The following is a 25,381-nucleotide window of genomic DNA, read 5'->3' as shown; positions in this document are numbered from 1 at the left end:
AACCATATATTGATCATTACGTTTTATGCATTTGCATTTTAGCACCTGTAGAGAATAAGAAGAGTAGTTATATACCAAAAATACAATACAATAGTAGTGCATTTATAATTACCTATATGGATATCTTTACCAGAGGTACTTATTTCTTTATACCATTTGGAACCACTGTCTAATGTCATTGCCTTTCAATTTGAAGAACTCTCTTTAGCATTGCTTGTAGGGCAGGTCTAGTGGTGATGAACTTGCTCGACTTCTATTTATCTGGGAATGTCTTATTCTCCCCCTTGTTTTGGAAAGAAAGTCTCGCTGAATATAAATTCTTGGTTGGCAGTTGTTTCCTTTCAGCACTTTCTGCCTTCTTGTTTCCATGGTTTCTGGTGAGAAACCAGCACTCCATCTAATTGAGACTCCCTTGTTCATAACTTGTTGCATTCCTTTTGCAGCTTTCACAACTCTCTCTTTGTCCATTGCATTTGATAGTTTGATCAGTATGTGATTGGGTGTGTTTATCTTCAATTATATCTTGTTTGGTGTTTTCTTAGCTTCTTGGATGTGCATATCCATGTCTTTTACTAAGTTTGGGAGGTTTTTTTCTCATTATTTCTTTGAATATTCCTTCTTCCCCTTTCTTCTCCTTCTGGGACTCCCATAATGCATAAAACATATTGATATGTTTTATGGTGTTCCAGAGATCCTTAGGCTATTTTCACATTTATAACTCTTTTTTCTTTCTACTTATCAGCCTGACTCATTTCAAGTGTCTTGTCTCTAAGTTCACTGAGTCTTCTTCCAGCTCCAATCTGCTTTCTTTTTTCATTTCATTTATTGTGGTCTTCAACTCAAGTAGTTTTGTTTTGTTCCTCTTGTAAAATTTCTATGTCTTTATTGAGATTCTCACATTGTTCATTCATTGTTTTCCTGATAGACTTTCATATTTTCCTATATATTCCTTCATCTCCCCAAGCATATTGAAGATCTTTATAAAGTCTTTGTCTGGTGTGTCCGCTGTCTGGTTTTCTTCATTGATGTTTTATAGATTTTTATCTTCTTCCTTGGATGGGCCATCATTTCCTGTTTCTTTGTTTGGCTTGTAATCTTTTGTTGCACATTGTAGATGTTCATATTTTAAAATGTTAATACAGGGACTTATTCTCTCAGGTGTCTGTTTCTGGATTTGTAACCTAATGAGATGATAGATTTTCTTGAGTGTTAGGAGCCAAAAGAACCGAGCAAATCTAAGCAAAAAATACCTTTCACTATCTGAAAATTGGCTTTGCATTGCCTAGTATTTTTTTTTAATTTTATTAATAAAACCAATCAACATACAATATGAACATTCTTTTCATGACATAGCTGTATATTCATCATTATGATCATTTCTTAGAACATTTACATCAATTCAGAAAAAGAGAAAGAAAACAGAAAAAAATTCATACATACCATACCACTTACCCATCCCTTTCATTGACCAGTAGCATTTCAATCTAGTAAATTTATTTTAACATTTGTTCCTCTTATTATTGATTTATTTTTAATCCATATGTTTTGCCCATCTCTCCATAAAGCAGATAAAAGAAGCATCAGACACAAGGTTTTCACAATCACATAGTCACATTGCGAAAGCTATATCATTATACAATCATCTTCAAGAAACATGGCTGCTGGAACACAGCTCTACATTTTCAGGCAATTCCCTCCAGCCTCTCTCTTATGCCTTAACTAAAAAGGTGATATCTATTTAATGCATAAGAATAACCTTCAGGACAACCTCTAAACTCTGTTTGGAATCTCTTAGCCATTGACACGTTATTTTGTCTCATTTCTGTCTTCTCCCTTTTGGTCGAGAAGGTTTTCTCAATCCCTTGGTGCTGAGTCCCAGCTCATTCTAGGATTTTTGTCCCATGTTGCCAGGAAGGTCCATACCCCTGGGAGTCATGTCCCATGTAGACACAGGGAAGGCAGTGAGTTTGCTTGTCATGTTAGCTGAGAGAGAGAGGCCACATCTGAGCAACAAAAGAGGTTCTCTTGGGAGTGACTCTTAGGCCTAATTTTAAGTAGGCTTAGCCTATCCTTTGCGGAGTTAAGTTTCATATGCACAAATCCATCACACCATCATCTCACACCCACCAGAAGGCCATTATCAATAAAACAGAAATGACAAATGCTGGAGAGGATGTGGAGAAAGAGGGAAACTTATCCACTGTTGCTGGGAATGTCAAATGGTACAACCACTGTGGAAGGAAGTTTGGTGGTTCCTCAGGAAGCTAAGTATATATGACCTGGCAATACCATTGCTAGGTATCTGCGCAGAGGACATGAGGGCAAAGACACAGATGGACATTTGCACACCAATGTTTATAGCAGCATTATTTACAATTGCCAAGAGATGGAAACAGCCCAGATGTCCATCAACAGACAAGTGGCTAAACAAGCTGTGGCATATACATACGATGGAATATTATGTAGCTGTAAGAGAAAATAAAGTTATGAAGTACATAACAACATGGATGGACCTTAAGGACATTATGCTGAGTGAGATTGTCTAGTACTCTTTATCAGAGTTCAGTCCACTATCAGGAAGGTCAACCCAAAGCAAATGCAAAGTCAGAACCCTCCCTGCCTTTTTTGGGCCAGTATCTTGTCTTGGACTTGTTCTTGCTAGGTGGCCTTAGGAATTCCCTTATTATCAGGCATTTGAATGCCCCCTTTACTTCCCAGGAGACAGATCTTCTTCCTCGCCTGGGTCTTCCACTGAAGGACTTAAAGCAGTCCATCCATGTATACTGTTTCTTATATTGCTTTAGTTCTCTCAAGCTGCTTTTGCCTGGAGAGCAAATTCAGGGTGAGTGGGGGCAGGGGGGCAGGGAACACTCTGGGGAGGAATTTCTCTAGTTAGTCTTTTCCAGCCAGAACAGGGCCAAGGACTCACAAGGGAAGTGCTGGCTGGCTCCAAATTGCCTTGGGGAGAGGCTGAAGGAAAGAGTCAGGAAGGACACCAGGAGCTTCCCCCCAATGACTGCCCAAAGCTGTGCTGTATAGAGTGCACTGGAACAGTGGCTGCCCTCAGAACCAGGACCACAGTGATCCAGAGTAGCTAGTCAAAAGCTGTAGAGTGATTAGTAGTCAACCTTTACTCCTCCACCCATACCACATGTTGGGGAAGTGGATTTTTATGTCCCTCTCTGGTACCAGCAAGCTATTCCAGGGGCTGGACCCCACTGCTGCCTGTGTGAGATGAGAAATGGGCACCAGTAACTGCCACACAGAGAGAGCAATTTACTAATATTTACTGTTATTTGCCAGCCTTTTCCTCCTGCTCTTCCCTGTGTGCTATAAAGTATTCTGCAGGACTCTGGAATTTTGAAATATTTGATTCAGAACGTTCCTGCCTGCTTTAATAGTTGTAGTGAAGGGACTGATTCCTGGAGTTTCCGACTTTGCCATCTTCGCACAATTCCTCCCCCTTCCATCTTCTTATCACTGATCTTATCATCTAGTGAAAGTAAACTGAGCTTTAGTAAGTCTACCCACTTGAGGAAGAACCCTGACCCTGAGTTCTTGAGTTACTGAAGAGCAGAGGTGGTCATCACCTGGAATTCAAACCCAAATCACCCAAGGTCGGATGATGCTCTAAGCAGTTCCCTTCCCTGGAGGCCTCTCAAGCAGACCTTCATACATGTAGGGGAGGTTCCAAAATTCTCCCCAAGGGTGGAGGAGTATGAAGGGCAGTGGGTGCATTCTGTGGAATACTTGTGTTTTATACTTGTGTTTTGTTCACCCTTGTTTCTCTTAGAGTAATACTGCTGATAACAGAGCCCTGTGGCCTTTCTAATTGGAGTTTGCCAAAGGTCTGGTCCTAAAACAGAGACCTAGCATGGCCCTCCTCTTAACGCAGTGTTTCTTTTTCCAGATAGCATTTATTGTTCTTGAAACAATAGAGAGTGGAATTTTTAACAGCAAAATAAAATAGAATTGGCTAACAGACAAGTGAAAAATAAATTAATAAAAATTGAGGGAAAAATAATGTCCCAAATCAGATACTCCTAGTTAACTGAATAGCCATGTATAATAATAATGAACACTTTCACCATAATTTCAAAGGAAATGTTCACTCATCTACTATAGTAGTAATGATTTTAGCTTCTGCAGTTTTTTTACTTTATTTTCCATTACTGTTGTACAAAACATGAAGAGAGAGTATAACAAAAGAAACATGCTATTGCCCAGAGCTTTAAAAAAAAGTGTTAAATCCTGTTTTCCAAATAGTGATCAGCAGTGCACATTACTAATTTGTTCCTCTGTCATGGATAAAATTATATTTGGTTGAGGAGGTTGGACTTTTCCAATTAATACAATTAAAGAATTAGGCTGTAGCAAACTAATCTTATTGAAGCCTTAATTGTGGTTTCTCCAAAGGAGGGTTTTCTGCTGAAAATATTTTAATAATAAATGTACAATAAAATTAAAGCATTTATTTTTTGTTACAGTAATATCAATCCCTTATTTTGAAAATGCAAATTTGCAAATATCTCTGTTCATATAAATTTGGATGGTAAATATGTTTTATTTGTTATAATCCTTTGATTTCCTCATTCTAATTCTATAATTCATTTATTTATTTTGTTACAGAATGTTTCTCTAGCACAAGCTACTTGAGAATATTTTTCATCATCTTCATAGTTACATTCTTGATTGGATTGCTTAAAGTCCTTATCATTAGACAGGTGATTCTACAGTGGAATAGTAATAAAATTAAGTCTTCAGCAGATTACAGAGTCTCAACCTCAAAAAAGGTTAGTGAATTCTAAAACAGAATTACTATCAGCATGTTATTATCTACTTATAATGGTTCAGTCCATCATTAATAAATAATGATATTTCTTCTCCATCAAGGATAAGTTGCTTCTGCAAAGTGTTTGCACAAGAGCAGTAACCTACCGACGTGAGAAACCTGAAGAAATAAAAATGGATATCAGCAAATTAAATGCTCATGAAACTTTCAGGTGCAACTTCTAAAAAAGATTTTTTAAGTACTTTATGGAAAACTGGATTTTAAATAATTACTCCTAAAAATTATAATTTTAAAAGTCACAGGAGGAGCCAAATTGTTCAAGGTCATGCCAGTTGCTGGTGCATACTCGAACGAAGACTGCCAAGCATCCTCATCAAAATGTGACTCACATAGCTGCTGAATTTTTCAGAGAAAAATGTGTCTTACTACTGTTGGAGACTAGTGTCATTGTAGCACTTTACTGTAATATATAACTTATTTAGATCGGCATAGAATGTAGATCATCTGAAGAGCACTGATTACACTTTACAGGTACCTGTAAAAGACAATGCTGTTTGATGGGTTTAGTATTGTGTCACTACAAGGGTACTGTATTTCCTGCAGCGAACTTGTGAATGAAAAGAAAATCAGTCAGTTATATCATGTAGCCAAGTAATTCAGTAAATGTCAGTAAATAGACAAGAACAGCTAGATGGATAGATGGTGAGTGTTTCACTTGTTCAAGAGGTGACCAGAGAGAATCTTAATCTCACAGTAAGGGATATTGCTTTTGAAACTGTGTAGTTTTATGCATGTGTGTTTGTATTTTCTTCTTTTTACAGATGGATACTAATTCCAATGTTCTCTAGGCCTTTATATACTGTTTTTCTTTCTTACAGGATAAATGTATATGTCACAGATGACTGGATTAAATAAGTGCTAAGTTACTACTGCCATAAAAACCTAATACAATGTCACTTTACTAGAATACTGGTTTTAAAACTGAATGTTTAATAAGGGGCACTGTAAAGTAACATCAAAACCTGAAGAGCTATGTTGTTTGCATATGTGGAGTCTTCAATCTTCTTACCTGGTAAACTGGATAGATTGCTTCAATAAATTGAAATTCACGACCTATTTAGAAACTCCACTAGCAAGCAAAGTACCACATTTTTTAATGACCTTTTTTCGATTTTTTACAAGGCATTTCAGCATTTTTCCAATTAAAAGCTATATTATTTTTGTCCTTCAGGGCAACCTAAGGACATTTTTATCTCTGATTCACCACACCCACACTCACCCAAAATTTGTAAATGTACCATATTGGAGAAGGGTGGAAGGATATCCTAGAAATAAGCTAAATTCACCCTTTTAGTTAGTCCAGGAACTAAGGCTCAGAAAGTGGTAAATGATTACTCAAAAAGACACCAAAGTATTAACTGGCAGCATTAGAAAAGAGCTTTTATCTCCTTACTGCCAAGCCAGTATTCATTGCACGATATTATGCTACCTCTTGAATCTTTAAAATATTTGACTGGGCAAAGTATTGTTTAAGGTGATTTGCTGAAGTCTTAAGCATATGGGCATGTGAAATTTTCCTCAAAGCAAAGTAGACAAGAGTAGTTCAAATTGAATTGGCCATTCTCAGTTTCCCACCATTCCTAATAATCAGCTTCTAAGAGTCTACAGCATGGCACAACTCGAGGGAATCCTACAGCACAGTATGTTAACCCCCCAGAGTTGTATGACGTTCATCCTGAGAGCTTGATACAGGGGCCATGAGTGGCTGATTCTTCCCCAATGGAAACTTCCTCACAATTATTATTTCCTAGGACTCATTAAATCTACTTTTACTGGTTAGCAGTTCAACAGTCCTGTGTACAGTACAGAGCTGTAAGTTATAACTTCCCAGATTTAATGTCTTCCAGCGCTTGAATAAAAGTGCCAGATATATGTGTTTGAATGAAGAACAACCTCCACCCCATCTTCTACCCTATAGAAGAGTGGAAAGCATATAATCAGTTGTTCTGGAGCCAACACACAACAGCTACATTAGCAGATCCAACAGCAAAGCAATTATGACGCTGTTGACTGTGTTTCCTTCCCCAAATGGATTGGGGACATTGACATAATTCAGTACTGTGACTACTTGTGTACGAAATCTTTGATCACCAAGAATAATGTAAAATCCATATTGCAGCCTGCCTATCACACAGACTATATTTAAAAAAAAAAAAAGAAAAAGAAAAGAAAGGGATGCCTAACCCCCCTTCCCTCCTACAAAATGGAAAACATCCATTCATTAAAATGCTGACAATTTTAAAAATGAATATGAAAATGTTCATAAACTAATTTCCACATGAATAAATTATACAAAAGAGTATAATAAAATGAAACCCTTAAAAATCAAGGGTTCCTATTTTTTACACCCTCACTAGTTTGCACTAACTTTGCAAAGGACCAAGTCTGTTATTGGAAGGGACAAACATCCTGAAAGTCAATTCAATGCTAGATGATGATGGTAGCTATGCTTGTGATATCTTTTGCTTTCTTGTTTTACTTAAAGATCTAATTCTTAAAAGATTTTAGTGCTTATATTTTACTTGAATTATGGGTGTTCTCCTGTGTAATGGTTTGTGAGAACAGAATTAATATCTGTCTATTTAGAATTAATTTAAAAGATAAGGGAAAACAGGGTATTCTTAGACTAAATAATTTATGTAAATAGAACGTATTTTCAACTAATATAACCAGAGGAGCCTTTTGCAATTCATTGATATAAAGCACAATTAATAAAATTTAAAATTTTTAACAAAATTAAGAATTTGAACAACACTTTTGGTACGATAGCATTTTTGTGCCCTGAAGTATGCAGTTCTTTAGAATTGTCATACATACACTACAATATAATTGTATACATTTTCATTCTCTGGGGACATATTGACACTTCAGTGAACTTGTATTTAAAAGCATTTGATATTTTTTGGAAATATATTAATATTTATTAAGTCATAGATATTCTCTGGAAGACTCAAAAATTGACTAAGAATCCGATTATTTATTTCCTAAATGTTCAATTTAGCCTTTGCTTACACAGATAACCCAAAATTAAATTTAAAAAATCTAAGGTTCAACAGAATAGAAATATCTGGAGGCAAAATTTTCAAAACTAAAAATTAAAATTAGCCGGTCTGTCTGATGCAACACTTCACCAAAGAATAAATGCTGAATAGTTTTATGAATTACTCTCTATTGAAGCTATTCATATGACAACAAGCATCCATGAGACACTGAAACATAGTTATGATAGACTATAAAAATTTCTCTCCAAAGAATTATAACTATTTTTGTTCCTTCTGGTACCTGGTAGAATAGATTAGATTTAATTTAACCTTTTCTTTCCTTTCTCTGCTCCCTATTTTTCCACTTGTTTGTCCCAAGAATCACCCTAAAGTTTCAAGTTCAATAAATCTATTTGTGAAAAATATCTAAATTTAATATTATAATGAAGTTCTTCATTTTAAAACATGTTTTGTTGATTTAAAGTTCATTTGATCTATGCTCTGAACAAAAACACATTCAAAACTAAGAATTTTAAACTTTCACAAGTGTTCAAGCTTCTTTTAGTTTTGAAGAACTTGAGATACATACGTTTTCACTAAAGTATAATGTGAAATATGGCTACTTGGAAGTTCAATCATGTGCATACTGTTTTCTATTTTATTTACTCTTAATATTCAATTTGAATATCCTTATCTATATTGACCTTAAGAATTCCAATTCAATACAAGGCAAAGTGAGATCTATTATTTAAAGAATTGTAGAACTAACTTTCTTTCAGATCATTTCCCTTTTCTTTTATCATTCCTCTATTGCGAACATATTATGTGTTACTAATTCTACATGTCCATATTCATATTTCATCAATTCTAAGACATCCTTTTTTATCAGTTTAACATCTCCAAAATTGTGATATGTTTTACAATTGTTAGCATCTGAGATATAATATTTAAAGTTGTGCTTGAATAAATATTACACTAATATGTCTTTAACCAAATGTTTATGGGTATAACGGCATTCCTTTTCTTATAAATATTTGAGAGTCCAGTTTTTATAACATATGGAGTCAATTTTCAGAGTAACTGAATCTATACAACCCAGAATGGGGCTTGTAGGCTTATAACCTCAGACCCTGCTGGTCTCTAGGTTTTAAAACCCCTTTTGGATTCCTGTTAATAATTTGTACTAACGGCTATGGTTTCAGCAAACCCTAAGATAACTGACAGGAATCAGTGCAGATCTGCCAGTTTTGTTAGCAAGTTTTTCTTCTTTTGATTCCTTTCCGAGGGATCCTTTCATATGACCATCTCATTTTTAAACTGAATTAACTGGAAAAATATTACATGAAACCATCATAATTAGATTTTGCAGCATCTTCTATGTTTTATGTCAATGACAGGAGAAAAATAGGATATAACCATTAAGTGCTATGGAAAACAGATTTCCCCTGGCCCTACTACCTTTTTATCCTTCGTTATTACTTCTGTTCTCCCATTTGATTTTTCTCTTGGCTCTAATAATTTACCTTCAGGCCCATACAATGACTGTCATGTATGCATATTTAAAATATTTGAATTATACGAAACAATTATTCAGCTATCTGGGCAGCTGTGAATGAAATACCTGAGAGTAATAACACTACTCTTTATCTACCTGAAATACTTTTCTACACAAAATTCATCTTTCTAAGCTAATGCTGTTAATCAGGTTTCTAACCTCTGCAACTAATTTCAGCTAAAATTATCTGAAACTACAATATAAGAAAACCACTGTAGTCTCCAAGGATGGAAAATGTGTGATGTATGTAAACGTTTTTACTGACTACATAGTTCCACAGATAGGTATAATAGTTTTGCTAAGAATTCCACACAATGACAAGTATGGTACATAGATTATATCAAGAATATTGAATATGAAATATTTTAATTCTAAATTATAAATAATATAAATTTTCACACATTAATACAGAAATTTTTTGCATATATTTAACATAACTTTAAAACTCTATTTTACATTTACCAGCTACTTCTTTAAAGGTTTTTAAATGTCTGCAAAAATATTTTTAGAAATGTTTTTAAATTATCAGTAACATAATCTTTATTTTGTTTCACTTAACATGTACTGCCTTTGTAAAAATAAATTTAATATCAAATATTTTTAAATTAAAATATTTGAACATAAAATAGCTCAAAGAATAAAAACAAATTCTATCAAACATTTTTCTTATTATTTCTGGTGTTGAATTATACATAAAGTTAATTTGCCTTAAAAATATGGAAGATTGGTGAATATGATCATTTCACATAATATACTATGAACCAGTTCATATAACTCTGATTGACTACTAACTTCTGTTTGATGTATTTATTAAAGAGCTGACACTGTAGTTTGTTGTGAGATGTTTATTTTTCTAACAGAGCTTATAACAGTTAATGACAAGGCATTTATTATGCATCATTCTGTTAAAAAGTAAATGTTAATCAATATGAAATTTAATGTTTTGAAATAAAAATGTTACCTAAGAATGTACAGAATTCTTCTTTAATTACCACAGTTTGAGTGTTGACCTTCTCAGTTGCCAAATAATAGCACATTGTGACACGGGGAAATAGCAGCCATATATTGTAATTATAGAGGACAGCACGTATTTCCAAAAGGCTGTTTACTTCTTTGAAAATTGTAGGGGCATTGATGAACATACAGGGCCATTCTTTTTGCCCTATTTTCCTTTGATCCCTTGATAAAAGTAGAAGGGATATCCTAAGGACAAGATGTTGACAGATTATCTAAAAGTTAAAAAAGTTTTTCTCCTGCTTGCCAGAGTCTTCTTCCATTACATTCATACAAATCTAACATGTTCATGAACTTCAATTGCACATTCTCAAGAGCCATATTTAACAATTGAAATGTATCAACTACCCATGTATTGTGATTTCCCTTTATTTAACCCTAGGAGAAAGGGTCTCTTTATTTCACCCCAGAAAAGAGGGTAACGCTGGGTGGTGGGGATAGTGCATAAAAGGTTGAATGTGCTTCAAGAGCCCTTTACAGTTTGAAGGGGAAAGTATGTGTGGCACACATTTAGATAGGAGGGTTTTGCTGGAGACATGGGATGGAAACTGTAAGGAAGTATTATGAGAATTTTAACTTTGAGAATTCATTTCAGTTAAGTTTGGGCTAATATCTTGCTGGTTCAGAATCCTGATTTTGTTGTGAATGTTATTTGGGCCCAATCTTCCTTCCACTTTTAGTAATAGGACCCCACCTTCTGAGTTTCAGCAAAGCACACAGCTAAGACTTAAATTCCCAGTCTCCTTTGAAGCTAAATGGTTACAGAACTAAATTTGACCAGTGGGATTGGAGAGCAAGTGATAAATCCATTCCTAAATCTCACTTCCTTCTTCCCCATTTATATTGCCTGGAGCTTGTCTTGATTAAGGAAGCACCAAGTACTCCTGCTGAAATTGTCAGAGCTTCCCATTCTGCCTTGGACTGTTCACCTTAAGACAGAGGGAAATGATCTTAGCTAAACTATTGCATTTAGGGGGCTCTAATGTTATGACAGATAGGCTGTATTCTGATGCTGTATGCAAAATATGTGCAATAAACAAAGTTGAGGAGCAGATATGTGTGAATAAATACTACACAAGGAAAAATGAAACTTTAAAGGAGACTTTAAAATGACAAGCAAATCGCTAAGCGCAGTTAGCTGCAGGAATGAGGCCTGAGAAAGCCTATGGGGGCAATACATTTGTTCTGGGCCTTAGAGGAAAGGTGAGTGTGACATGAAGAAAGGTGAGATAAGGAAGTTCTAGAGGAAGAGGAAAACATGATTCCATTCAAGAACCTTGAAATTTTGTTGTGATACAGCATCAGATAATGAAAGGCAGCAATCTATAGGTGCTAGGTTATGAAAAGCTTGATTTCCAGGCTAAGTAGTTTGAATTTTGGGAAGTAGGAGAGTGCAAGCCTCTAAAGTTTTACACAGAAAAAGTGATATGATTGAAATTAAACATGGTTGGCATGTGCTTCCATTAAATAAATGTAATTTTAATTAAAACAATGTTTTACCCTTTAATTCTAAATTTAAATACTATTTAATATAGTGTAAAAAATTGGAAGTAGTAAAAAGTATACAAAAACAGAAAAAATTCACAATCCAACACCCCACTGGTAATCATTTTCATAGATAAGCATTTTCATCATATTTTTCTTTTTATTTTCAACTTCTATTATACAGATAATGCATATTTATTATAATTACATAAAAATATCTATAACCATAAAAATTAAATATTACTCAAATCCAATGTACGGCAATGAAAATTACCATTTATTATCTAGGCAGGAATACCTGTTTGTAACTTTAAAAATTATGCTATAATTTCTGGATTTTTGAGGGGTTGTTTTATATATGTTTTACTGGCATTTAGAAATAAGAAGCTGATTGGGTCAGGATTAAGGAAATTCATAACAAAATACACCGTCTGTATTTTAGAACTTCATCTACTCTTTTGAGACCAAAGGAAGAAAATTTTATTATGTCCAGAACCTAAATTTTCTGTAGCACATAATATAACTCAACCTGTCTGGATAGAGCATTTAAACAATCTAAAACCAGGGAGCCCAGAATAAAAATGAGAACCTTTAGTCCTGTACAGCTCAACATAATGCCTGGATACATCCCAGAGTATATTAAGCAGATAATCAAAAAGTATTGGCAAAATCTCTTGAGGGATGGAAGAAACAATATGGAACTATTAAACTTTACCACTGGGGAAACCCGAATACATGCCAAACATTAGGTACAACCAAATCAACAGGCTAAGCTCTGGGTCTTGAGGCTTGCTCCTGTGTATGTGTGGAGAAGCTTAGCCTTTTAAGAGTCACCTCCAAAGAACCTCTTTTGTTGCTCAGATGTGGCCTCTCTCTCTTTCTAAGCCCAACTCTGCAAGTGAAACTATTGCCCTCTTCCCTACATGGAACATGACATCCAGGGATGAAATTCTCCCTGGTGGCATGGAGACGACCCCCAAGGATGAGCTGGCCCTGGCACCATAGGATCAACAACACCATCCTGACAAAAAGGGAGGAAAAGAGTGTAATAAATAAGGTATCAGTGGCTGAGAGAGTTCGAGTAGAGTTGAGCGGCTACTCTGGAGGTCACACTTATGCATGCTTCAGTTAGACATTGTTACCTATCATATTTTGCCAAACCCCAATCAAAACCATTCCTGCAAATCCTAAAGAATACCTAGGGCATTATATAAGATTCTACAAAAGTTTCATGCACTAGAGTAACTTTCCAAAACCTACAACCTCCAGATAGTTCCCTGAACCAGATAAATCCTGAAATGCAAAGGGGCCAGCCTTTCCAGAACATCAACTAGTTCCACCTCCCTACCCCAAATTATTGATAGCCCCTTCCAACATGAAACAGTTAGAATGGGCATAGCGCAAATACCCCTAAAGAAGGGAGAAAGATCAAAGGTGATAGTGGAGTTATACAGAGAAGGTCGGGTTTAACAAATGAGTACGACTGCTGAATCATTATGCTGATATTTCTTTTAGCCTTCAGTACCTTAGAGCAGCTAGAAATAAAAACCTAAAATTGTGGAATTGTAGCCCATGCCAAATGCTGAAATCTGTTGTACAACTAATGATTGCGATGTACATTGAAATTTATTGCTTTTATGTAAATATGTTATTTAAAGAGAAGGAAGAGTATAACAGAGAAGATAGTATTTAACAAGTGAGTATGTCTGCTGAATTATATTGATATTTCTGTTGGTCTCCAGTGTCTTAGAGCAGCTACAAGAAGAAATGAAAAATCATAGAACTGTAACCCATACCAAACTTCAAAATCTGTTCTATAACTACTTGTTAAAATGTACTTGGAAATTTATTGCTTTTTTGTATTATGTTATATTTTACAATTTAAGAATACATTAAAAAAAGAAATATGCTATAAATAGTCTGGTGTAGAGGGATTTCTTTCTTCAAAAATATAGCAAATATTTTTCCATGTCAGGATTTATAGCCGTTTAATGGGTGAATATTACTCTATCCTTGAATGTGCCATGGTCACAGCCCTTATATTCATTGAGAAAAGAATTAGCAGGATGTGATATCAAATATCAAATACTGGTAGCAAACTATTCAATGAGAGGGAACTGGTGAAGCAAATTACTTTTGAATGGGAGAGATTCACACATTTATAGTGGCAGAGGACAGGAGCCAGTATAGAAGAAAATGTATATTTTGGGTTTGAATCAGTCTAAGGTAAAATAGGAGGGCACTTCATATTGTGATAGCCAGTGCAAAGAACTTGGAGATTTTTCATGAGGAATTAAAAGTCTAGACATAAGAACAAAGAATGGAATATGAGCTATGGCTGCAAAGATTTGAGAGAACTTGGGGGCTGGTCGAATATAGGTGATAAGAAAAGGAATTAGTCAAGAAGGGATCTAATCTCAACTCAGAAAGTCATCATAGGCTTCTATCCAAACTGGATAAAACTCCCAAGCAGGCCTCACAGACCACATTGCGCTTGCAATCCATGACTTCTAGACTAAATTCTAGCTTCATCAAAATTTTTGGCCAGACAAAACTAAAGCTGTGAATTTTTAAACTACGTCAAAAATCATGCTTTCAAATATTATCAAAATAAATTTAATTGAAAGACAGGCAGTATCTTCTTTTAACCTAATAATTCTTACATAAATATTTTCATCATATTTACAAATAGAAGTAGAAGTATAACAATAATCTTACGCAGGTAGGCTGTGAAAACAAATGGCACCTTGGTTTTCAAAAGGGCAATCCTTTAGCACTTACTTGGGCTGCTGCATTATTTAGTACTTCAGACCCAATACTGTTTAGTCTCCTTCCAATGAAAGAGAGTAAAACTGCCTTTTTCAGACTTTGGCATACTTGACTGATTTTCCTGCGTTAGGACTTCAAAATTCTTTCTAGCCGTTATTCTAAACATCTCATAAAGTCATGAGAGATAATTATCCTTTTGAGAAAATCTTCATTTGGCATAACAACAAACACTATTATTTATTTTTACATATTTCCCTGTTAAATACAGGATAACCTATAGATTAGTGGTTCTCAAAGGCTAGTCCCTGGTTCCCCAGAGCCAGTATCACCTGGAAACTTGTTAGAAATGCAATACTTGTTCTCCACCCTAGATCCTCTAAATCAGAAACTTCAGAAATGGGGCCCAGCAATTAATGTTTTAACAAACTCTCCATGTGATGCTGATGCCCATCAAACTTTAAGAATCACTTTCATGAAGAGTGAAAACTGGCATCAGAAGACCAGAGTCATTAGGTGCTCACCAGTGCCCCTAGGCAAGGGGCTGGTATGTAGAGCAGGTGCTCAATAGACAAGTATTGAATGAATCAATAACAAAGTATTGTGCTCACATCTCATTTGTTATAGTTAAGATCAAATCAGTAATAAAATAGTTGCATGGCATGTTGTTTAAAAAAATGAGGTTTATGCCATCACTTTTAAAAAATAATTCCAGTGCATATAGAGTTCTACCTTAAATATTTTGACAGTCTAAGGCCAATTCTCACTATTTATCTCCCTCAGAAACTTCTTTCATTCTCCCCCAAAGCTAAATGTGTGTAGATTTTTGTGAAGCAGAGAAGGATCTCCATCACTGTTCTCCCTCATGGGGAAATTCCTCCTCTGAGTTTTTTACAGTCCATCTTGGTTAGAAAACTAGATTTTCCTTTCACTTTCTCATCCTTGAACAAGGTATATGAATTTTCTCCTAGCCTCTGTTCAGTGACACAAGTGTCCAGATCTGTTGGCTACCTTCAGGAAATTCAAGGACAGTCACACCAAAGGACAGATGGCCTAGCATCCTTTCTATTCTATTCCCTGGTCCCTGAAGTAGAAAATCCTGCTTTTTCTCACCTTAAGGAATACATATTTGTTTCCTTATTTTCTGTCAGTTCCAAATCACACCTTTTTCCTTTGCCCCAGATCCAGTTTTATCTGCTCTTAGGAAAAGAAAAATCTATGCAAACATGCATCCAAATTTGTCTCTTTCAACTAGATGCCTCTTATTTCGGTAATAGTTCTGCTTTGATGTAGGTCTGGGAAAGGTAAAATGCCCCTCAGGGTACAAATGAATAGAAAAAATAAAGGTCAGTGTATACATATATATATATACAGAAGGGTCACTCAGATGCAAACAATAATAAACTGTCATGAAATAAAATAGCGTATTTCCCATCTATGGTGGTTTATAACTCTGTGCCCCAAAAAACATGTTCTTAAACTTAAATCCATCCCTAGGGGTGTGAACTCATTGTAGAAGAACTTTTTGATGAGGTTACTTCAGTTAAAGTGTGGCCCAACTCCAACAGCATGTGTCTTAATCTTATTACTGGAGTCTTATGTAAGTGGAATGAAATTCAGACAGAGAGAGAAAAAGCTATGAGAAGCAAGAAGCTGAAGGTCAACAGAACCTGAAAGTGAAAGGAGATGCCAGAAGAGGCCACCATGTGCACTGCCATGTGACAGAAGAGCCTAGGACCAAGGATCACCAGCAGTCAACCCAAGAACACCAGTCTTTGGAAAGAAACCATCACCTTGAAAAGGCCTTCATTTGAATTTGAGTTGGGCTTTCCTTGGACTCAAAACGATGAGCCATTAAATTCTCATTGGTTAGGCCATCCCATTACATGGTATTTCTTTGAGTAGCTAAGGAAACTAAAACACCATCAGTGGAAAAACAATTGAACATGACAGAAACTGAGGGATATATGTTAACAATTTATATTTTGAGGAGCAGGGTATTTTCTAAATAGATGGATCATATAAATCTAGAAAGCATAAATTTTTCTAACTTAATTCTCCATGATTCTTCACCTATAAGTATTTAGACACCCAACATGATAGCCCTTTTGTGCACTATGATTTCTGCATTGTTATATATTTTTCTATTAGCATAATAAATGGAAAATAGGCCAAAGCGTAATTTAGGGTATAAATTGCTTTAATGAAGAGTTCCATCTTCTCTTGCAACTGTTTACTATTTAGCTGGCAAAAGTTACTGGCCATTCTTTTCCCACCTTTAATGACTACACCTGAAATAATGGAATGAGAAGTTTCATTTCTGTAAGGAAAAAAATAAACTGTTATTAAAACATTTTAAGGTTGTTTATCAGTGTTTAGGGCAGAAAAGAAAGTAACGTAATTGAACAACCAAATAAAATTTAACATTAAAAACAGTAAAATTAAGATAATTAGATGTCAAACAAATATCAATGGGGTAAATTTTGTATTGATATAGTGGAATAGTGTATAACTATCAAAATATCATAATTTAGAAGGTTATTGAATAACATTGGAAAATTATGCTATAATGATAAACAAAAATCTGTAACAAAACTCTGTACTGTGTATACAATGTTTTAAAAATAATGTTAGTCCAAAAACAATAAGGAAAAACCAAAAAATATTTAGTTATGATTATCTCTCTCTGGTGGGGTTATAGGTAATATTTACTGTTTTTGTATTTTCCCATAGACTCTAATTTCTTTAGTCTCTAGATTAAAATGAATTTTTATAATGTTTAATCTTACTTTACAGGCCAATTAGAGTATAATTTGAAACAGAATAAATAAATGACATTTGCTTTTCTTTCAAATATCAAAGCAAAATATCAGACTCATCTCAGGAATGATTTTGGACATGATGTATCTCTCACTTGACAAGAGAACCTGGAAAAAAAAACTTAAACATTTGCAATTGTACTGTTTCTTATTTTTTTAAAAAATCACTAGACTTTATATTTTAGTGCACCTAAAATTTTTGAGATAACTTTGCAAAAAAGTACCTCAATCCTCAGATTAAGTATTAAAAGACTGATAAATATTCACTTAACAATTTTCTAGAAGTCTTTTTGTTTGACTGAGGGTTTTTCTTTTTTTTTAATAGAAATACAAAATGTTTTTCAGCATTTAAAATCACCATAATGCTATCCTTTTCTGCTTAAATAAGCTTCAAGATTTCACTGTCTTGTCCTCTGATAACATTGCCTCTATTTTGGAAAAAAAATATGTAGAACTCTTTGAGTCAAAATTGGATGACTAGAATGGTAACTAAATATGTCAGCTTTTTACTTTTCTCTATTATTTATTAAAAGATAAATACATGACTTAAGCTTCCTCCTAGCTTATTAGTCATTTAGTAAGAATAAGCATAAATCTTAACCTTCTATTCTGGTAATGGTAGTTAATGTTCTAATTAGTTGATAAGCATTTGAAGCAAGAGCAGAATAGGAGAAGAAACCCATGGAGTTCTAAGGTATGAGGCAAAAGTAAATGAGTTCTTTAAAATGGTGGTGAGTGAAGGCATCAGTGAGTTTTCATAATGGGTGTGTTGGTTCAAGAATAAGGGAGAGGGCAGGCCATGGTGGCTCAGCAGGCAGAGTTCTCATCTGCCATGCCAGAAACCCAGGTTGGGTTCCTGGAGCCTGCCCATGCAAAAACAAACAAGCAAACAACAACAAAAAAAAAAAACAGAATCAAGGGAGACAAAATGAAAAAGAACATTTTACAGCAGGAAAAACCTCCGTGACATTTTCCAAATCTTACATACACACACTCACATTCATATACACACATTTTGTATGAGAAATCACATCAGATTAGGCATAATACACCTGCCCAGAGCACCTTTGGATTTTTTCCCTTAGGAATAATTTTTATACAATGTAATACACAGATCATAAGCTAACAATTTAATTAGTTGTGACAAATGTATATTCCTATGTAACTGTCATTTCAATTAAGATACAGAACATTTCTGTCACTTCAGAAGTTGTTCATGACACTTTCCAGTCAATCAATAATCCTCTCCCCTTCTTGATAATCACTGATTTCTGTTACCATAAGCAAAGTGATTTTTAGCTTTCATTTTCTTCATAATTCATAGCCCCTCACTGATATTTACCCAAACCTAATTTTCTCACAGCAAAACTAAAACATGGAAGTTAACATAATTTTTAAACAAAAATTGTTTGTTTTTCTTTTTATAAATTAGGTTTATTAAAGTATAATTTACTCTATAGAATTATACACTTTTTTTAGGTATAAAGTTTGATGAATTTTGACTAACATGCACAATCATGTAACCACTCCTACAATTAACATACAGAATATTTCTATCATCCCCCAAAGTTCTCTGAACTACTATGTAGTCCATTTTCTCCCACTATCACAAGTTCTGACAACCACTAATCTGAGTTCTGTTCCTATAGTTTCCCTATTCCAGAGTGCAACATAAATGGAATCATATAGTATATAGCCTTTCTGTCTGTTTTTTTTTCACTCAGTATAATGTTTCTGAAATTCAAACATGTTCGCACATATAAATAATTGTTTTTATTTATGAGTTGTAGAGTTCCACTGTATGATGTTCCATAATTTGATGATACATTCACCCATTATAGGCATTTGTTTTTTTTTTCTAGCTTTTGGCAATTACAAGTAAAACTACTGTAAGCATTCACAAAGACCTTTGCGCATACATTTTTATTTCTCTTGTTTTAATGGTTTTAAATATCTAGAATAAGATTTCTGCATCAGATTGTAAGACCTTCAGCTGATTGGATGAGCCTCACTCTCATTCAGTTGACTTAAGGTCAACTGATTGCAGATGTTAATCCCCTCTATGAAACACCTTCATTTGAAAACTAGGCTACTATTTGACCAAACAACTGGATACCACAGCCTAGACAAATTGACAAATAAAATTAACCATCACCTGTTTTTTTGACATCTATAGTAAATGGTCTCCAATTTGTCCCCTTCCCCTGCCAATGACCCTTTGTAGTCCCCTCCCAAATTAAATAAAGTTGACCTGTGTAATCAATAAAGCATGCTGCATTAACAATGGTGTGTGACTTGTAAGGCTAAGTCATAGAATCTTTGCTGCTTTCTCCTCACTCTCACTTTGTGGGAAGCCAGCGGCTATGTCACAAGGACACTCAAAATGTCCTATAGAGTGGTTCACTGTGGTGAGAACTTAGGCTTTCTAAAAATAGCCAGCAGCCACGTGAGTGAGACATTTTGGAAGTAGATACTCATGCAGAAACCAGAAAAACTCAGTTAAGCCACTCAATTTCATGTATTTTTATCATTATGTTAAGCCTCCATGTTTTATGGTAAATTGTCATGTAGTAATAGATAACTAACATGCTATTCATATATTCTCTTTGATGAAATGTCTGCTTAAATCCTGTGCCCATTCCTTTTATTAGGTTGGCTTATTAAGTTGAAAATATTCTTTATATACTTTGGATATAAGTTCTTTTTCTTTTTGTATGCTGCATGGCAGAGGTCACATTTCATTCTTTTTCCATGTGAATATCGCGTTGTTGGAGCACCAGTTTTAGAATTTTTGTTTGTTTGGTTTTTGGAAAGTGCATGGGCCGGGAATCAAACCCAGGTCTCCCACATAGCAGGCGAGAATTCTACCACTGAATTACCCTTGCACTCCCTGGATATAAGTTCTTTATAAGATATATAAGATCTTATGTTAAGGTATTCAAATATTTTCTCCAAGTTTGTGGATTATCTTTTCATTTTCTTAAAGTGGGAATGAAATGCTCTTTCAAGAGGAGAAAGTTTTAATTTTGATCAAGTCCAGTTTACTTTTTCTGTTCTGGTTTATGCTTCTGGTGTCAGATCCAAGAAATCTTTGTCTAATTAAAGGTCACAAAAGTTTTTTCTATGTTTTCTTCTAGAAGTTTAATAAATTCAGATTTTATATTTAGGTCTATGAACCACTTTTACTCACTTTTTTGTATATGGTGTGAGGAATAGAATGAAGTCCATCTTTTGGAGCGTCTAATCATTCCAGCATAATTTCTTAAAAATACTATCCTTTCTCCATTAAAAAATATTGACACCTTTGTCAAAAAACAATTGGCTGTGTGCGTCTGGTTCTATTCCTAGACTCTACTCTATTCCTTTGATCTATATGACTATCTTTATACCAGTTTTGCCTTGCCTTGATTACTCTAATTTATGGTAAATCTTGATATCAAGTAGTATGAATCCTCTAACTTGGTAATTCCTTTTCAAAATTACTTTGGCTATTCTAGGCATTTTGTTTTTCCATATACTTCTTAGATCATTTTCTAGTTTCTATAAAAAAGTTTTCTGGGTTTTGATTGGGACTCTATTGAATATATAAATCAATTTGGGAGGACTGACATCTTAGCAATGTTGATTCTTCCAATCCATCAAAATGATGTATCTCTCCATTTATTTGCATGCTCTTTAATTCCTCTCATTAATGATCTATAGTTTACAACATACAAATTGTACACATATTATATGTCAATGTTACTTTAAATGGTACTGCCTTATTAATTGCATTTTTAATTGTTCATTGTCAGTATAGAGAAATGTCATTGATTTGTATATTGACTTTATATTCTGCTGCCTTGCTTAACTCACTTATTACTTCTAGTAGCATCTTTTGTAGATTTTCTTTTTAGTATTTCTATGTAAACAGTCATGCCATCTGTAATAGAGATAAAATTATTTGTTATTTTTCAGTCTGTATGACTTTTATTTTTTTATCTTAATGGCACTGACTAGGATCTCTAGTACACAATTGAATAGGCCTGTTGAGAGCAGACATCTTTGCATTGTTTTCAACTTTAGAGTATAGTATTCCATCTTTCTCCACAAATTTGTTAGCTGTAAGCTTTTTGTAAAGGCTCTTTATCAGACTGAGGGTATTCCCCTCCTAGCTTGCTGAGAGTTTTTCATTCATGATGGATGTTGAATCTTGTCAAATGCCTTTACTGCATCTACTGACATAATCATATAATTTTTTTTTCCTTTTCAGCTTGTTAGCTGAAATGGCGATTTACCTGATTTCTTTTTTTTTTGCATGGGCAGGCACTGGGAATCAAACCTCGGTCTCCTGCTTGGCAGATGAGAATTCTGCCTGCTGAGCCACAGTAGCACTGCCCATTTACCTGATTTCTTAATGTTAACCAACCCACCTGTTTTAAAGACCCTCCAAAGCTTAACCTCATTCTATATGCCATACATATATATACAAGTCTATATGCATATTTGACCATATTTTGTACCAGATGCAATCACAAACCCTGAGCTGTGGTATTTTACCATCCTGCTTGACAGAGGTTCCTCTTTCAACCTACAAAACTCTCTTCCTTCCACCTATCCAGCTCCCTGCCTCTCTTCAAGGCCTAGTTTTAATTGCACTTCCTCCATGAAGCTTTTTTCAGTTATTTAAACTCTCTCCATGGGCCAATTATTTAGATATAAAAATTTTTGCAATCTGTTTTTTATTAGCAGGAAGTCATGTCAAAGAAGGGAAGAATTGCTTGGGGGCAAGAGGCAACCGTGGGAGGGGGTGTTACTGGAAGGCAGGGTAGCTTAACATTTGAGTAGTATTACAATTGCTATTTCTCCTAAGTGGAATAACACAGGGAATTGCTTTTTCTGCTTCTGGGGAGATTCCAGTAATGTTAAGCTCCTCCCACCCTCACTGCTCTTGGAGCAAGACTTGAAGGCTCTGCTCACTGTTTTGTTGAAACTGCAGAGCTAAACAGAACCTCCTGTTTCTCCCAAAGCCTTTATAGAACGTGGACACAAGAATAGTGTAAAATGTTACATTCATTTATCCACCAATTTCTCTGTCTCAACCCCTTGACACACTTTGCTAAGTTTTGCAGGGGATACAGATAAATCCTATTTGACAACTCTGAATTTAAATTATACATACTGTTCTGCATATACTTATTTATTGTGCTAAAATCTCTGCTCCATAGTAGCTCCCAACCCAGACATACCCTCAGCTTCCTCTCATACACGGGAAACTGTTACCCAATATACAAATACTAAAATATTTGGTCACACAGACACATTACCACAATATAGCACTAGTTTGCACAGTTTTACATAATAAATTTCATTATCAAACAGCCCTGATTTATAATCCTCAAGTTTTAGAAATGATTTTGAATATTTTTTCAAAATCTTTGAATAGCAAATCCATTAAAAATATAACAAGCAGTTTTTCATTAAAAATTTTAAAAAGCAGTTTAGCTAGAGCCAGTTTTAGAATTTAAAACAATGTGGCAGCTCTGAACAGTGCAGCTTTTGGCACTGTCAAGATTTCCTCTGATGAAATTGGCACCTGTTTTCATGGGAGTATTTTGCTGCCTATGCTTTTGGACATTTGCAGCTTTTAACCTTTATAATAGTCTGCAAAATGATTATTAAATTACTTGGTTAAGGGACTGCAAATTGCTAAATATTCCTTTTAAAATTTATTTGTCTTAGTGTAGCAGACATACTAGAGAGTAAGCACCAGGGAAACAGAAACTACCAAATACTGGATTAGCACTACCCCCTCTCAGATCAGAATCTTAAGACACAACAGCAAAACTTTGGTGATTTCCATGATCCAAGAGGAAAAACAAAGAAGAAAGCCTTATACTGTAAGTGATAGTGGGGATTTTTCTCCCTTAAATTAGAATTCAGTTAAAGTTCAGCTGGAATTTACAGCTTTGAATAGTCAGAATCAACTGTAAGACTTGAATAGAAAACACAGTCAATTGTAGCAGGAATTAACAGGCTATGATGCTTCACAGATTCCAGTTTTATGTTCTATTCACCACCACATGCTGAATGCAAGTCTTAATTCTGCCTTGAATCACTTAGGTGACATTTGCCTGAGGAACTCTGTGTATTTCCCTTTCTTCTATCTTCTGATACTTTGTTTTTGTTTTTTTTTATGTTTTTCTAATTAAGTCTTGTCAATTTAAAGAAAATAACTCATTTCTACTGCAGATGTAATGGAAAGAAGAATAAACCACCAATAGTTTATAAAAGGAATGTTTTAGAAGGTATACAGCTATGTGGAGAGATTTTATTCAGTGCCTGACTATAAATGGCCCATGAAAACCAGTACATATGGTCCAGAATAATAGAGTGGGGAAGAACGCAGGAGGTACCCCAGGTATGAGGGTTAACTTGCCCACCTATATCTGCTTCTGCAGAGCCATACCACACCGTGGAACTAATCTCCACAGGAACAGACACAAACTTGAACCTTTTTACATATCCCAAGCCATTTCTCTGTGTTTATGGTCTCCCCTTTGTAAAAAAAATGTTTGCTGCATTTTTTAGAATATTCAGTTCTTCTATAAAAGACAAGAAAGACAAATGGAATGGATAAAACTCATAAGAAACATTAAATATAGATACTATAAAAGTAGCTTGCAAGACATAGGAAAACTCATCCACGTATTAAGCTTAGATAGTAAGTTAGCAACCTAATAAGATACAGTTAAAGTAAGCAGAGATACATATCTGTGGGGATGGAAGGACCAAAAGGCACCAAACACTCATGTGGTATGTGAGACACTCAAAATTCATGATCTACTAAGTACATCTGAGGCAAAAGAGACATCAAATATTCACAGGACACTTAATATTCATGAAAATTAAATTGCTCTCCACCCTCTGGTGGTACCCATTCTGGCCCAGGTTTCATCTGCCTGAGACATGAAGATAAAATGCCGAGGCAAGTTACTGCTGTGTCCAGACATACTTGCCCCTGGATCTTTCCAATAGCGCATAGATTGACTCCGGTCCTGTCCATCCTCTGAGCCCCTTGCTTACCCTCAACTTTGAGAGAGAGAATTGTTGATAAAGCAGAAAGACAAATAGGACATGTGAACATTGAACAACAAGGAAATTCTTGTAACAGGGGTTCTTCTTACCTTCTACTGTCTTCCAAATGTGTGAACTGATCCCATCGCTTTTCTCTTGCTTCTCACTGTGTGTTTTAAGTTGATTCAATAAGCCACAAGATTTGAAGATTTTAGCTATCTTTGGGCATTTCTGTTCTGTGTCCTCTGGAAAAGTTTGTCTAGTTGCATCCTTGGAGGCTCCCATCTCATCAATAATTTCCCATATGAAACCCATGACCATCACTTCCAATGGTATCTCTCAGCCTTGCTGTCCTGGTTGGAGTCACAAAAGGATGACAGGTATGTAAGTATCCCAGAAGACTCCAGAGGATGCTGTTGAGCTTCCCAAACTTAGAACTTCTTAGTGTCCTCTAAATCTAACAATGACGTGCCTCCCCATACTTAAAACTTTTTGATGAGATAGCCTAATTTTCCTTACATAATCTCCCATTACATTATGATCTTTATGTTGCCAGACCTTTCCATTTTTATCATAAATAATTTCACTATTTTAGGTCATTCTTGGAAATTAGTTAATTTTATTTTTTACGAAGTTATTGAAAAACTTCTGCCCACATTTGTGTCATTACCTGGTTCCCTTCTCCATAGAAAAGGGAAATAAATGTTTTAGTTTCCCAAGTAGCAGAAATTATATAAAATAGCATGACTTGAGTCACTCAAACAACTTAAGTTTTTTACACTATTCCCAAATAAAGTGGGGATGAGAGGAAGATAATTGATTTTCATTCAAAACATATCATTATTTTATAATT

General features: G+C 34.9%; 1 protein-coding gene and 1 non-coding gene across 7 annotated transcripts in view; one reads left to right on the top strand and one right to left on the bottom strand.

The window, feature by feature from the left end:
* Positions 1-7,024, top strand: part of ITGB8 (integrin subunit beta 8) — a 103,032-nt gene extending 96,008 nt beyond the window's left edge. For 4 of the 6 annotated variants that reach the window (XM_077122228.1, XM_077122226.1, XM_077122225.1 and 1 more), the window contains 3 exons: positions 4,630-4,793; positions 4,894-5,003; positions 5,089-7,024. In XM_077122228.1, the coding sequence (XP_076978343.1) occupies positions 4,630-4,793; positions 4,894-5,003; positions 5,089-5,176 (362 nt within the window). In that variant the 3' untranslated portion in view covers positions 5,177-7,024. Of the gene's footprint in view, positions 1-4,629; positions 4,794-4,893 lie in introns of all 6 variants that reach the window. The other 2 variants (XM_077122227.1, XM_077122230.1) reach the window with 2 other exon arrangements.
* Positions 7,025-20,286: 13,262 nt separating this feature from the next.
* On the bottom strand, positions 20,287-20,357 carry TRNAS-GCU (transfer RNA serine (anticodon GCU)). Its single transcript has one exon. It is a non-coding gene; the product is annotated as a tRNA-Ser (tRNA).
* Between the last annotated feature and the right edge of the window lie 5,024 nt (positions 20,358-25,381).

Source organism: Tamandua tetradactyla, chromosome 1, assembly GCF_023851605.1.
Source record: "Tamandua tetradactyla isolate mTamTet1 chromosome 1, mTamTet1.pri, whole genome shotgun sequence".
Taxonomy (NCBI): domain Eukaryota; kingdom Metazoa; phylum Chordata; class Mammalia; order Pilosa; family Myrmecophagidae; genus Tamandua; species Tamandua tetradactyla.
This window is presented reverse-complemented; position numbering and strand designations above follow the sequence as displayed.